General features: G+C 42.3%; 1 protein-coding gene and 1 pseudogene across 1 annotated transcript; both read left to right on the top strand.

The window, feature by feature from the left end:
• The first annotated feature begins 2,612 nt into the window (after positions 1–2,612).
• On the top strand, positions 2,613–13,782 carry LOC146036881 (homeobox protein CHOX-CAD-like). Its single transcript, XM_083160733.1, has 5 exons — positions 2,613–2,657; positions 4,702–4,728; positions 5,205–5,613; positions 12,022–12,167; positions 13,486–13,782. Exons 1-5 carry the CDS (start codon positions 2,613–2,615, stop codon positions 13,723–13,725), a joined length of 867 nt encoding a protein of 288 aa, XP_083016859.1. The 3' UTR covers positions 13,726–13,782.
• Positions 3,953–4,088, top strand: LOC146039994 (U2 spliceosomal RNA; annotated as a pseudogene).
• Positions 13,783–15,628: the final 1,846 nt, after the last annotated feature.

The following is a 15,628-nucleotide window of genomic DNA, read 5'->3' as shown; positions in this document are numbered from 1 at the left end:
TTAATGCTCAAATAATGAAATAATGAGTATTTATACAATGAAAAGTAACCAGAGCTACAAGTGTGTCCTTAACGATACAATAATCGTTTAGATTGTAGATATCTTTTTATTGTAGGAATAACTATTGAATTTACAGCCACAGTTGGACTGTCTAGTTTGCCAACTGCTGTCAGTAGGCGCAGGGTTAATTAGTTATTTTTACTAAATACTGGGGTTTTGGTTAATGGATTGATCAATGCATGGAAGTCCTACTATTAAACCCAACCTTTTAAGACCTGGCAACTGCCTGTGGTTGCAATATCCCCAACTGTACTCTGACTATGGTACTAACCCTGTCACACATACCCAGATGCAAGTGGGTGTAAGTGGTAAGAGTACACAAACCTGCATTGAGGCCTCTTTGGGGTAGGTAGAGATAAATTTCATACAAGATCCGCTACAGCAGTGGTCAGGGAACAGGGGTAAATTATCCCAAATGGGGTAAAAATAAATGTCGGTACTTGTTTCCTAGCACGGCGCCCACGATATTAAGGTGTATGGCATCTCATTGCATCGCATGCGGGCGTATGGCATGCGATGCGATTTTAAATTGTATAAGCCCCTATATGATTTTTAATTGTATAAGCACCCTAATGGGTGCTTAAAATGTTAAATGCACCCCCACGCCACCCCCAGTATCGACGTTAACCCGAAGCGTGGCGAGCGCAGTGAGCCTGTAAGGGGCAGCTGTACGCGTCCTCCGGCCTTTTCATACCCCCACTATCCACGTCAGCGTGAAGTTGATTTTATATAGTGTGGCGAGCGCAGCGAGCCAACGAGTCCGAAGCGTTGCGAGCGCAGCGTGGCGAGCGCAGCGTGGCGAGCGCAGCGTGGCGAGCGCAGCGAGCACCACCAGGGGACGCACATTACTTCACATGTATTCCGCGTCCCCACACGGGGCTCGCTGCGCTCGCCACGCTTCGGGCTCGGTGGCTCACTGCGCTTGCCACACTATATAAAATCAACTCCACGCCGACGTGGATAGTGGGGGTATGAAAAGGTCGGAGGACGCGTACCGCCACCCCTCGCGTACCGCCGCCCCTCGCAGGCTCGCTACGCTTCGGGTTGGCGTTGATAGTACGGGTGGCGTGGGGGTGCTTTTAACATTGTAAGCACCTATTACGGTGCTTATACAATTATTTATCTTATAGGGGGCACATTTAACATTGAAAACACCCATTAGGGTGCTTATACAATTTAAAATCGTATACCATTGTATATGCCATACAATGGCATACAATTCGATGGTATACAATTTAAAATTGTATAACATCGGCTAACATCGCATCGCATACCATTGTATGCCTTATGGTATGCGATGCGATGGGCGCCGTGCTAGGAATCAAGTACCTAAATTTCCTAGGGGTAATGGATGGTCACGCTGCTGAGACACAGTCGGGCATGCACAGGGCAGCAACTACGGGGGCTGCCGGTTGCCACGCAGACTCGGAGCCGACAGGTGTTCCTCCAGTTCAGATAGCGCATATTTTACCCATTTTATAACCCAGGGACTCCTTTTTATTGTATGAGTGCCACGTCACATATCTTTCTGGGCGATGTGCGCAAAGGAGGGTGGAGAATGCGGACTGTGGACACTGCCTGACCTGCCTCATGGTGAGTAGTGCATGCTGCAGTGCCACTCGTCTGCTGCCCCCAGAGATGGGCCGACACATCTGACCAGGTGGGAGAGACACACTGGGAATGCACACTACGGCTAATGAGGAGGTAGGGAGGTATGTGGCTTCTACTCGGCCAGCCTCATTGATGCTCTCTCTCTCTCCCCCCCCTACCCGGCCGCTGCCTTTGCTATCCACACTACCCAAGGTGGCTCTTCCTACAGGAGGATGGCCGGGTGAGACCTTAAAGATGGCACCGCAAATGGCTGCCTAGGAATTGTGCAGGTTTGCCGACCCTACCAGAATTTGCGGGAGTCTCCCGAAAATCGGGTCCTTCCTCCCGGCCCCCGGAAGGGTGGGCAACCCTCCCGGAATCAGGGGGACCCCCACTGAGCCCCCCGATCGCGGCATTTATATGCCGCAATCCGCGGGTCTCAGGGGAGGGGGCGGAGCTAAAACGGCACAATCGTGACGTTTTAGCCCCGCCCCCTCCATGGATATCAGTTATTCCTGCTATTTGATGTAATGGGGGTGGGGCTTAATGATGTCACAGTTAAGCCCTGCCCCCAAAACTCGTAATGCGAGATTCCTCTCCGGGCTTCTCCCGGAGAGGATTTTTTTTAAGTCGGCAACCCTGGAATTGTGCACTCAGCAATATGTATCCCGTGTCTCCTGTGTGATAACTGTACTGTCCCTGCTACAAATGTGCTGTCCCTGCTTATATTGTTACCTACCTGGCTGTGGCAACGACCAGTGGCACCGCTGATGGCTGCCTAGGTGCTGTGCAGCTTGGCGGGCATGTGATCCCCGCTAGTAATGTCTTAATGCTCTCAATGTAATGTGTATAATATCTCAATGGAATGTATGTAATGTCACACACCCCCCCCCCCCCCCATTTCATCCCAGCTTGATGCTGCACTGTAATCCACAAAAACTTCCTAGTGTGCGCAAGCATACATGGCCAATAAAGTTGATTCTATTCGGTACTATAAGTTGCAACAGGTGAGATACTAATACGATATAACATGAGAATATTTCATCCTTGATAGTCAAAATATATAACACAAGACAGGTTGAGTTGAATACTTCTCAATTTATTTGAAAGTATAGAAAGACAACAAATTGTGTTGATAATAAAATATACATAGTGTGAGGATGTATGCTCACCTGAGACATATAATATTTTGAAATTGTTAATATAACATTGGTAAGATATATGTTATTGGAATGCCTAACTTTGACATTGTCATGTATACAATTCTTGTATAACTTCTTTTAAATGACAGAAAAACTCAATAAAAATCATAAAAAAAAAAGTTGATTCTATTCTATTCTAGGCAATGCTACCTGCATACCTCCCAACTTTATAGCCGAGTAAAGAGGGAGGCGCACGGGTGAAATTAGGGGGCATGGCTTAGCGACAAGGGGCGTGGTCTACAAATATCATCATTTCTGCAAGGCCACTCCCCTGTTTTCACAACTGTGGGGGCTTGACCAGTGGCTCTATTAGCTGCTGGCCAGCCCCCAGCCTCTCTGCTCCAGCAATAGACGCTGTGTCTATTCGCCGGGTGACAGTGGGGACTCCCAACTGCCCCCCCCCCCTTGCTGTGGGACACTGCCAGCCCCGGGGCAGGAAACGGGAACGTCCCCAAAAACCGGCACGTTCCCGCGAAAAGTGGGACAGCTGGGAGGTGTGTACATGCAGTATGATGCCCAGGTCATAAACCCAGAAGTCCACACACACACCGCAAAGAATCACTCTTATTGGAAGATCTCTTTGCATAAACTACATGCATACGCAGTTTTTTATATGTTTATTGGGGTTTTTTTTTTTAAATGTCACAAACAACACCACAACATCCATTCAAATGATTAAATGATATGACAGTGTCTATGCAGCAAAGCATACATTTCAAAATTCACATCACATCGGAGAGGAAGTAACAATTATAGTATGGAGTATATCATTGTTGGTACATTTGTTAGTTCCGTGACGAGCAAAAATTAAAGCACTGACATTTAATAGGGATAGGGAAAGTGAAGGGAGGGGGGAGAGGGAGGTAAGGAAATATTTATTTGTACATAACAACACATTTCGTCTGTATTGGAATATTCAGTTGGATTTATTTTCTTTGCAAACATCTGTGCAATCCTATGGTATTTTGAATGCATACTGTAGCTTATTACATTATGGAGAGGGTCTCCATCAGAGGCCCCCACCATGCATCAATACTAGTGGAAGAATATGGGCATCATATTTTTGATAGTTCATGATACGGGTAAGAAATTGAAGTAATGTCGTTTCTCGGCTTTTTGGCTAAGATCAAGTGTAGTATCTGTTCTTATCAGTGGGTATGGACTGGCCTCTGGCAGAGAATAGAGAAAGGCTGGACTGAGTAGCTGATCTGATGGGCGGAGGGTGTGGGACCCCTCATGCCTGGGAGTGGTGAAAAGTCTGGCTGAGTACCTTCACCTCTGCCAGTGGTAGGAGGTGTTGTTTCCGTAAACCCACTGGTAGGGGAGGGGGGGGAGAGACACTGGGCTTTAGTAGTTTGGCTCTCTTGACGGGGTTCGTAGCCCCTGAAGGATGAGACAGCGAAAGGCTCAGTCTAGTATCCATTCCCAAGGAGCGGAGAAAGGCCGGGACTGAGTAGATGGCTCCCATTCCAGAGGTTCATAGCCTCTGATGGGGAGACCGCAAAAAACCCAGCTTAGTACCTTAACCTATGGAGCCGGGCCCCATAGCAATTGCATCCCCTGCACCCGCAGTAGTTACGCCACTGTTTACAGTCAATAAAAGTATATCACCAAGCCATTGTCTCCTAATCTGTTCATTCAATTTGGAAGCGGATGGAATTATGAGTTATTATATAATAATTTGGTTTTAAATTTTCTTTTTTTCAAACTTATCTATAATAGAGTATAGTTTATCTATTTGGGTGGTAGGAGGGTTTTGATGCATACGCAGTTAATAAAGCTGCTATGTGTACAGGAAGTGGTGGGATGTATCACATTCAAAATGTGATGTTTGATAAAATCCATCCAGTGTCATGTTATTTTTATATCATATATGGTATGGAAAATAACATCATTAATTCATTATTTCCAGTAGAGCGGGCAGAGTGGGAACTGTGGTATCAGGAATGGGAGAGAAAAGTACTCAGATTACCGTAGTATGGAATAGTCTGATATGAACATCAAGGCATGTGGAAAAGTTTATATTAAGGCTCTAGACAAAAAGGAAGCACTGAAAGTAGCAACAAGGTGATGATACTGGGACATCCAGCCTTTCATTTGAATGCAAATGTATTTGGGGGGCAGGCAGTTATCTCTAACATCAGACAGGGCCTTAGTAAACTGTTACTGCCAGCACCTGGTCACACCATTGTTAGACATGTGTAGGAAAGAGACTCCAGGGCTAGTAGAGGTCATTTATAGATAGAGCAAAGGAGGAAAAGAAACAGGGGTCATTTTAAGATTTCTAAAGCTAAGGATGGCCATGGAAGGACTGGTACAGCTATGAATATCCAATGTGGGCATCATTTTGAGTTAAAAGACGATAGCATGTATCCACTTTCTGTAAGATCGACAACCAACAACCATACGGGACAGAATTATGCGTCCAGTCAACCATATTTTAACTACGTGGCATATCACCATGTTCCCGCTATGGACAATCAAGCACAGTCTTGTGGAGCTTGGGGATCACAATATGCATCACCTCGGGAGGACTGGAATACTTACTCTGCCTCACCCTCAAACACAAGTACCCTACAGACGTCAGACTTATCTCCCAGCCAATTCCCTTACAGCTCTTCTGGCTATAATTCTCCAAACCCTTCTGGATTTGGGATTTTACATTCAGCAAATACAAACCACACAGTTGTGCTTTCACCCAGCGCTCAAAGTCAGAATTCTTATGAGTGGATGAGGAAAACTGTCCAGTCTACATCTACGGGTAAGTGACAGTAGGAGGCCGCTTACTGTGCTGCTGTGACACGTGCAAAACTGTCTTTTATTTCTTTCTGATTGGGAAAAGGTGTTACTTTTAGTCTGTAGATAAAGAACAAATAGTACCGTTTTATAATGCAATGTTATACATATTACAACTGCTCAGAAATCACATACAGCAGAGTATTCGTCTATGGTTTATTTATATAGTTCCACCATATGAAGCGTTCTGAAGGACATCATATAATTATAATAATAATAATAAACTTTTATAAAACCGTGATCGTATCTTCAGAAAATCTAAATAAAACACACACACACTTCATTTTATTTAACATTTTTTATTTCTTTCTTTTCCTATCTACCCAAACCATAAATGTGTGGGTCACAGGTGTTTTTGAGTATCGCATCCATCAGCATAATATGTAGCCCATACTGCTGAGGAAAAGAATATCTCCCGATACACTACACAATTTGTGTGGCTGAGTTTTCTTTCCATGGAAAGGGTTGCATAAGGTATAAATCACGGTAAACCTATGTGTCCCATTATGGATGTACACTGACACTGTATTTAAGAAGGTAGAAAATGGTTTCCATACGTATCACAACTGAATGCACACTATTACAACAATACTGAAAAAACAACCAAATTGAAGGCATCCGTTTCTAACACAAAATGTACAAGTGCATGCCCCCATCTGTCAGAGGAGGTACAGTGATATTATAATATATAGTGTGTTTAACTTGCTCTGATATGCAATTCCACCTCAAATGCAAAATTAGTGTCATTCTGTTGGAAATTGTAATGAAAGTGCTTTGTCAAAATGACAGATGATCTGTGATTTTTGCAGCAGGGTAAAAGACTGCAATTTCTTTAAAGGCAAAAGTCTAGTTAGATTGAAATCACGTTGCACATATCACCATGAATGGTCAATTTTGCCAAATAACTTTCCATTACATTTTCCCCTGGATAGTGTAACATATCAGTAGAACATACAAGTGACATTGCGGGAATGGAATGATTTACAGCTTACAGAATTATAATAGATGTATAGCATAAAACAAATCAATAACTAACTTGAATAACAACTACTCACTGGTCAGCAGTATAGAAAATATTGATATAAAGAAATATTACAAATAAAAATATATATTTTAAAATATTTAAAGATGTTAATGAACATGCACCAATATAGTAATAAAGGCAATCAGCTTAAAAAATCTTAATTTTAAATAGTGAATTAAGAAAAGTGTATATAAAAGGACCTTATTCTGGTTGACTCGCAACGCTGCGTATACGTAGCCTTGCGAGTCCACCAGATGCCGCCCTGCGAATGCCTGGGCTGCCGCTCCTCATTTGCTCGCAATGCTTGTTCGCCCGGCATGCGAATGGATGTTTTACATAAACATCCATTCGCAGGCCAGGGGGAAATAAATGTATTTGGAATAGTGGCATGACACATGCTTAGTAGTATAAAGCACATATAATGATCACAAAGGATTACCCATAAGATAATAATACGTTATAAGAGAATGCTAGGATTCTGAATGTTCCGCCCAGAACATACCAAAGTACATTCCGTGTGCTTTAAAGAAATTCCTAGATATGAGCCGAGGAGAGCAGGAGGGCCTGGGGGTATGGGGTAGAATGTATTCCAGTGCACATTGTACAGGTGCGCAAGCCTCAAGTGGCCAAGGTCCAGGGAAAAAAAGAAAGAAGGAAAGAAACAAATATGTATTTTTAATTGCTTTTTTGTAGCTATATAACTGATATGTTTAACGAATGAGTGAAATCAGTCTTGGGACTCAGGTAATTCAGGTATTGTCTGTATTGTATCCAGTATGTCACTACTGTGCCACAGGGGTCTATGTAGGGTTACCACCTTTCCCCTTTTAATTTCGGACACATATTAATTACACAGGTTCTGTGGAAGTTTAAAACCAGGTGAAATGGAGTCTTGAAGTCAGCCAGCCACAGAACCTGTGTAATTAATATGTGTCTGGAATTAAAGGGGAAAGGTGGTAACCCTAGGTCTATGTACTATGCCTTGGAGAGAGAGATAAAGTACTAGCTAATCAGACACTACTGCCATGTTACAGGCTGTGTTTGGAAGATGACAGGAGCTGGTTGGTTTGTACCTTATCTCTGTCCACTTAGTACATAGACCCCAGAATGCTCCTGGACATGCACTCCTCCACTGAAGAGAAATATGGAAGTGCAAAGTGGGTCCAATTCAAACTATACAGGACCTGATGGGCCCCTAGCAATGCTCCCTATTCATTGCTTTGTTTTATATCAATAATCAACAAAAGGAAACCTCATTTCTGCCCTACAACACTAGACTCACCACTGTGTCCAATAGGACCTTCACTCAGCCTGTATCCTGTCAGCCGGTGGAGACATCTGCTCCGTCCTCAGCAATGCCGCGGTCTTGCACTTTGGTGGCAAATTATGAGCATATTCTAAGTAGGGGTTGTACTCTGGAGTTGGCCCTTTGTAATGTACCTATATCATGGTTATATACAAACCAGTATAGAACATTATTAATATTAATCTTCTATTGTGAAATATTAGTAAAATATTCCCGCAATGAGACTAATTCTGAGATGCACGCTGCTATGGCAGCTTTGGCGCCTTTTTCCATAGTTCTGCGGTTTTACGCTGATGCTAGTAATAGACCTGCCCTACAGGCATGCGTCTGACTGTGCAAAGACTAGGATTTATAAATAAATAAATCAAATCCATGATCATGTGACACAGAAGCAGGCCCGATGTGTGCATTCTAATGCATGAAGGCTAACTGGGTAAAAGTAAATAAAAAAAAAACAACTTGTTAAATGTTTTAATTAACAAATGCAAATGTAAAAAGTATTTAAAAGTATATATAATATAAATCACAATAATAAATCTAAACTCGATGGGGACTACTAAACTTCTATCCACTCAGCTTCCCTCCCAATAAGCAGGATAGATATAATGCTGCACTGTAATGTAGTCTGGCTTGCCGATCCTTGGGCAATAATGGTGAGCAGCACCATGTCCCAGGCAGAATATTTTTTGTGGGGGACCTAGGAAAGCTCCTGGCTTGCTTAATGAAACTAAACCTAAAATAAACCTACACATGGGGTGACATTGCTGAGCAATGTAGATCGCTCAGCAAGATCGCCCAGCACACATCACTGCACAGCAATGTGTCAGCGCTGTGTGCCTAGCGATCTGTCAGGGCCAGTGTTCTAAGGTGAGAACACTGGCCCTGTCGTGGGATTAACTGGATTTATCCAACATGCTGGATATTATTTGCAGGGCGATAGCGATACGCGGGGCTGCGCATCGTTATCGCTATGGCCCCTAGATCGCTTAGAAAATGCCCCTACATTGCTCCATGTGTAGGGGCCATAGCGATAGCGATGCGCAGCCCTGAAATCGCCCCATTAGGCATCAATACCACTGCATATCTGTGTGAGAAAACACATTATGTATTTATTTATTAACAGTTTCTTATATAGCGCACACATATTCCACAGCAATTTACAGAGAATATTTGAACATTCACATCAGTCCCTGCCCCAGTGGAGCTTACAATCTATATGCCCTACCACATGTACACACACACAGACATTCTAGGGTTAATTTTGCTGGGAGCCAATTAGCCTACCAGTATATTTTTGGACTGCGGGAGGAAACCGGAGTACCCAGAGTAAACCCACGCAAGCACGGGGAGAATATACAAACTCTGCACAGTTAGGACCATGGTGGGAATCAAACATATGACCTCAGCATTGTGAGGCAGTAATGCTAACCATTACTCCATCTGTGCACATTACAGAATAACCTGGAGCCATAATGGCGGTCCTGCAAATTTCCCCATCCCCCTTTTTTAAAATGAATTTAAATGTCATCCCTACAGCAATAATTGTACAACACGCACTCTTAAACAAGCACATATTTATATCATCATGCTAGTCATCTAAAAAGACAAGCATTGATACAGAACTAATAATATGACCATTTCTGCTGCAATGGGTGCATGCTTACAGGTTAACTATAATGCAGAATGCAAAGCTAGAGGTGAGAATGCCAATTTCTGCATAGGCTTCAATAAGCTGAATGCAAAATGCAGTAGACAGAAAGGCTGCCTGGTCTTCTCATGCTAATTGCCAATGTTTTCTAAGCTAGTTGTGAGGTCTGTGGTTTTGTGGCTGGCCACATTCTCCATGGTTATAAGGCCTATCTGTCATACTGAGGTAGGAAGACTTTTTCACACTTCTTCTCCTTTGGCTTTGATATGCAGCTTTGTCTTCCCATATCCCCTTTTCTCCTGAGGTTATACTGCCGGAAAGGGTGAAGATTTTCACAGCAAATAAAAGAGACCACTTGCTTTTATTGCCCTTGGAAGACTTTTATGGCCAAAGGTTAAGACACATATGATTTTCTTACATTAAACCTTAATGTTTAGTTCTTCACAACATATTTTGTTTGTACATTTGCTATTACCTGCATTGAGGAAAAATGTTTAATTTATTTCAATATAGCCTATAATACCCCAGCTTCCAAAGTTCCTTAAAGATAAATACAGCTGGGAAAGCCATAAAGTTGGGGGTTGAGCATGGGAAGAAGTGAAGCAAAATACATTGGACCGTACTCTACAATAGAGACTATTATACAGAGAGTGTCACAATAGCACAACAGGTTTTTTGGATTGACACAAAAGGAGTCTAAGACTAATATTACCAACATGTTTGGGAAGGTGCAATAAATAAACACTGAGCAATTGACCCTTTTCAAGGATATTTCCCAGAGAGTGGAAGTGATTTCTGCACAAACCAATAGGAAGCGCAAGTATGCAGAAAAGGATGGTACACATTTGTTCCAGTGAATAACAATAACTGCTTAGATACTGTCCCAGGTCATTACAGCACCAACATAGAGTTCAGTGCTCTACATCAAATGATTTATTTAGCATAATTAAGTATAATGGCGTGTATATGTATGTGTCTATATATATATATATATATATATATATATATATATAATGCAGCAAACCAGACAAGGACAAGCAATATCTCTGCAATGTTCAATGAGAGTTATCCAGACAATTCTTATTTTTTTGCAAACTGATTTTTATTAGTCATAAAATGAGCATACAAATACATAACAGTGGTTGCCATGCATTGAACAAATCTGAAATATAAAATATCGACTTTTATAATTCAACCAATCAATTACTTATTTATTTTGTTTATTTATAAATAAATAAACAAATATGGGGGTGGAAGGGAGAAACAGAAGGGGAAGACAAATCAAGCAAGAAAATAGTGGAAGGAGAAGGTAGGAGTTTGTCATCGTGGCACAGAACATTTTTTTATTGGCTATGAAGAAATATTTCAGATCACTTTTAGCTTAATCTCACTGTACTTTCCCTAACATGAAAGGGAGTCTGACAACACTTTACAGTTCCTGCTTGTCAAAGATGTTCATTGATAAGATCACCTTGTAGCTCCTTTGTCTCCTATCAGCTTGAAATTAGCATCTCAATAGAATTTACAGAACCAATTTAGACATCTTTGTTCCTCTGTATGATTCCAAACTTACTTCAAAGAGAATTAGGAAGGATCAAAAGCAATAGCACATGTAGGTAGTGTTGTATTTGTTTGTTATCTTCACAGTTGTGTTTTGCTTTGTATCTTTGCTTTTTTTCCCCCCTTGAGCTGTTCACATCCTGTCTTAGTAGTGTACAAAAGTCACCTGGAGGCAAGTCTCCTAAGTACCAAGAGTCACCGATTCCTTATGTAACAAAGCAGTGACTAATGCATAATGGCAACGTGCATATAAATGTATGGGCTCCAGAGAGGACCGGCTGACCTTCTGGTGCTGCTACTTTTAGGTGCTTCAACGATATTTCTTTAAATGGCCTGTAAAACATACTCTCACGTGTCGTGTATACTTTTCTGGATACATGACAAAAATATAAAGTTAGGTTAGATACAAAAAAAAATACACGTTTGTACAAATAAATACAAACAAACAAACAAACAGATGTCTACAACAGATGGAGCAGCGATCATCTGTAGTGCTGGTGTTGAAACGACCTGTCTCGGTGTGCCGCTTGCCAAGACAGAGACATGGGAGTGTCACACGCATCCATTGGCAGGAATGGGGCACGCGAGCGTCTCACATGCATGCGCAGCAAGAGCCGCTCAGATGAGTGCGGCTCCCTCTGTATCTTTATATAATGAAAGCATTGAGTCAGGAAAATATCTGCACATATGGATGAAATATTCTGCAATACCATCATTTGCTGTTTAGCTATTGTAGCAACCTCAAACTGTCCTGAAATGTTTTATTATACAGTATTTTAAAATGAATTGTCACATTAATATGATGATTAATAAAACCATAATTCTGTTCATGCAGGCAAGACAAGGACAAAAGAAAAATATCGGGTCGTGTACACTGATCATCAGAGACTGGAGCTGGAGAAAGAGTTTCATTACAGTAGATACATCACCATTAGACGGAAAACGGAACTGGCCGCTAGCTTAAGCCTTTCTGAACGCCAGGTAAGTTCCTAAGAGACTTTCACAGAAAACACAATGTACCATTCACATAGTTCTGCATTCCAAGTCTTTACATCATCTGATCTCATGTCGAAGTAATTGCAGTGGGGTGTGCTTATCCATACACATGTACATATCGGACCAAGTGATGTTCTTCTCATTAGGAGGGGAAAAATGTGTCTCCAGCAGGACCTTTGGTACTTGGGTATTATCTGGGCGCCCATCGCATCGCATACCACTAATTAAGGTATGCGATGGGATGCGATGGGATGCAATGGGACCCGATTTCCGGGCGCACAGAGCCACACTGTGCGATAAAATATCGCATCGCATCGCATGCCATTACAAATGGCATGCGATATTAAATTGTACAGGCACCCTGATGGGTGATTACTATGTTAAATGCACCCCCATTGTTAACACCACCTCCACTATCAACGCCCACCCAAAGCATGGTGAGCGCAGCGAGCCCGCGAAGGGGCAGTGGTACGCGTCCTCCGACCTTTTCATACCCCCACTATCCACGTCGGCGTGGAGCTGAATTTACATAGTGTGGCAAGCGCAGCGAGCCACCGAGCCCGAAGCGTGGCAAGCGTAGCAAGCCCCGCGAGGGGACGCAGATTACTTGTGAAGTAATCCGCGTCCCCTCACGGGGCTCGCTGTGCTCGCCACACTATCTGAAATCAACTCCTCTCCGACGTGGATAGTGGGGGTTTGAAAAGGACGGAGGACGCGTACCGCTGCGCTCACCACGCTTCGGGTGGGCGTTGATAGTGTGGGTGGAGTTAACAATGGGGGTGCATTTAACAGGGTGCCTATACAATTAAAAATCGGGTCCAATTTGGTCGCATCGCATGCAATCGTATGCAATCGGATCGCATGCGATGCGACAAAAACTATGTCGTACGATGGAAATCTTGGGAGCCCAGATAATACACAAGTACCGGACCTTTCTAATGATGGCAGGAACAAGCTTGTTGTAATCTTGACTCTTGGTTCTCAGTCTGATCTAGCACCACTCCTACTAAATCACATATTGTAGGGTAGAAGAACGGTGATACCATAGGAGTGGGATAGTATTTAGGTGGGAGTTATACAGTGGATGCAGGAGGAAGCACAAGTACTTGGAGTGCAATATATAACACATTACACTACTCTGTGCAACCAGTGACTCTCCCCAATTGTTGGAGAGGCAGAACTGAATATAAGCACATGGATGGCTTTGCAGATATTAATACCAGAGAGGGGTAATTAAATGATAACAACATGTCTATATAATTGTTGTCACTTCACAGACATTCTTATTCTTATGTCCTTGTAGGTAAAGATCTGGTTCCAGAATCGCAGAGCCAAAGAGAGAAAACTCTTCAAGAAGAAGATGACTCAGTTTGAAGGAGCAGGCTCTCTGCAGAGTGATTCCAGTTCAGGCAGCCCCAACCCACTCTGTGACTCTCTGGTGCATACGGAGATGCCAAGCTCTTTATACCAAACACCACAACTTGCACACAACTTGAACAATGGCTTACCACCCAACTGCATTATACAGCAGGTCACTGTGTAAACTGGGATATACTGTATAGCAAAGTCACTACAACCAACCTGCATTCATTAAATTACCGAAGAGGCTCGTCTTGGTGCTGTCCTTGTGTATAAAGGATATTGCTTATGCACTCGCATGATTGTGGCTGGTATACCAAGAACAAAGAAACAAGAGACAAGTCCACAAAGCCACATGCTAAAGACATGGATGCCAGTAATAACGTAATTGACAAAATCCATTAAAAGTGTTATTGTTACAACTTTTAAATCTAAATGAGAGGATCTGAATCCACAGTAGTGGATGACAAAGTAACACTTTATACAAATTACAACTTTGGAAATCCGTCCACCCAAAGTTTATGATATGACTACTTTTGAGCATCCTGACCTTTACTGGAAGCGTGCGAATTCTTTAAAGCGTTTTATAGAACTATCAACAATTGAAAATCCATAATATACATTGGTATGACATTGCTTTTTTTTAAACTAATCAAGAGAAATATATCAGATTTAATGTGTGTGTGCCTGCACTGTAAATGTTTCCAATTGTACTAATTACTGAATCTTCTGAAAGCATCTCATTTAGTTAATTTGGGGACCTCAGTTCCATAGTTTGTGAGAACAAATATGGTTTTGCTTTTTTTGCAATTTCACAAACCCAGGTATACTTTCTTACAGTTATAAATGTAACATTAATAACACGGAATTAGTACGAAAGGAAAATAATGTTATATATTCTAAAGCAGTGGTTCTCACCTCAGTCCTCAGGACCCCCCAACAGTTCACGTTTTCCAGATCACCCTGCAGGTGCACTCATTATTCACTGATGCATTTTAAAACATCCACAAGTGGGGCTAATTACTTCACTTGTGATTGTGTGTGGAGACCTGGAAAACGTGCACTGTTCGGGTATCCTGAGGACCGAGGTTGAGAAGCACTGTTCTAAAGCAATATTTAATTTACTCTTATCCAACATTTTTCTTAAAAAAAATGAATAAAAAAACAAACAAATCAAGCAAAATTTGTACTTTTCTATAGAATCCTTTATATTAATCATAACAATGGGCCTTATTTTAGTTCACTCTTTCTGACAAAATCCTTCTTAGATGGGCAAAACCATGTGCACTGCAGGTGGGGCAGATGTAACTTGTGCAGATATAATTAGATTTGGGTGGGGTTTTACTTCAAAGTGAGATCTATATTGCAGTGTAAAAATAAAGCAGCCAGTATTTTCCCTTCACAGAAACAAAATAACTCACCCAAATCTAATTCTCTCTGCACATTTTACATCTGCCCCCCTGCAGTGCACATGGTTTTGTCCATCTAAGAAGGATTTTGTCAGAAAGAGTGAACCAAAATAAGGCCCAATGTTCTGTAAATATTCACAGTACTGTTGATGTCTACTAGCTGCTAACATATTATAGGGTAAATGTGTGTATTGACTATTGAGGTGAACTGTGAATGGATAATTAGGTTTAATATCATGCCATTAATCCACTCTGCATTGGAGTGCTAATTCTGGGACAAGCTTTGTTATGTACAAAAATAAGAATGGAACCAATGGTATGGTATTGTAGGTAGGTTGTGTCTTTAGTCAAGTCTACTCCCTTGTTTTCCATAATTCTGCCATTATAGAAAGAAGTGGAAACTTCTTTTAAACTCAAAGCGATTTTAAAGCCCAGGATTCTTAGGGGGGTATTTAATCTAGGAACACTGCTGTCGATCCCTGTCGACAGCCGTGATCCTGGCCCGTTTGCGGTCAGCCCGACAGCTGAACGACAGGCAGGATTCAACATGAAGGGGGCGTGGCCACGCAAACGGGCATGGATTGGCTATCTGCGGCCGGGATCGCAACAATCCACGGCCGTTATCGGTAGAACGGGCCTGACAGCTTCTAAAGTTGGGCCCGTTCTACCATGATCCCG

This window comes from Crinia signifera, chromosome 9 (genome assembly GCF_055691185.1).
Source record: "Crinia signifera chromosome 9, ASM5569118v1, whole genome shotgun sequence".
Classification (NCBI taxonomy): Eukaryota; Metazoa; Chordata; class Amphibia; order Anura; family Myobatrachidae; genus Crinia; species Crinia signifera.
The sequence above is the reverse complement of the archived record's forward strand: the minus strand, read 5'-3'. Positions and strand labels throughout refer to the sequence as shown.

Coding starts and splice junctions, on each gene's coding strand:
- LOC146036881 (XM_083160733.1), top strand. CDS start 2,613: ATGGCCAATAAAGTTGATTCTATTCGGTACTATAAGTTGCAACAG. Junction 2,658..4,701: donor GGTACTATAAGTTGCAACAG/GTGAGATACTAA, acceptor AAATCCATCCAG/TGTCATGTTATTTTTATATC. Junction 12,168..13,485: donor TAAGCCTTTCTGAACGCCAG/GTAAGTTCCTAA, acceptor ATGTCCTTGTAG/GTAAAGATCTGGTTCCAGAA.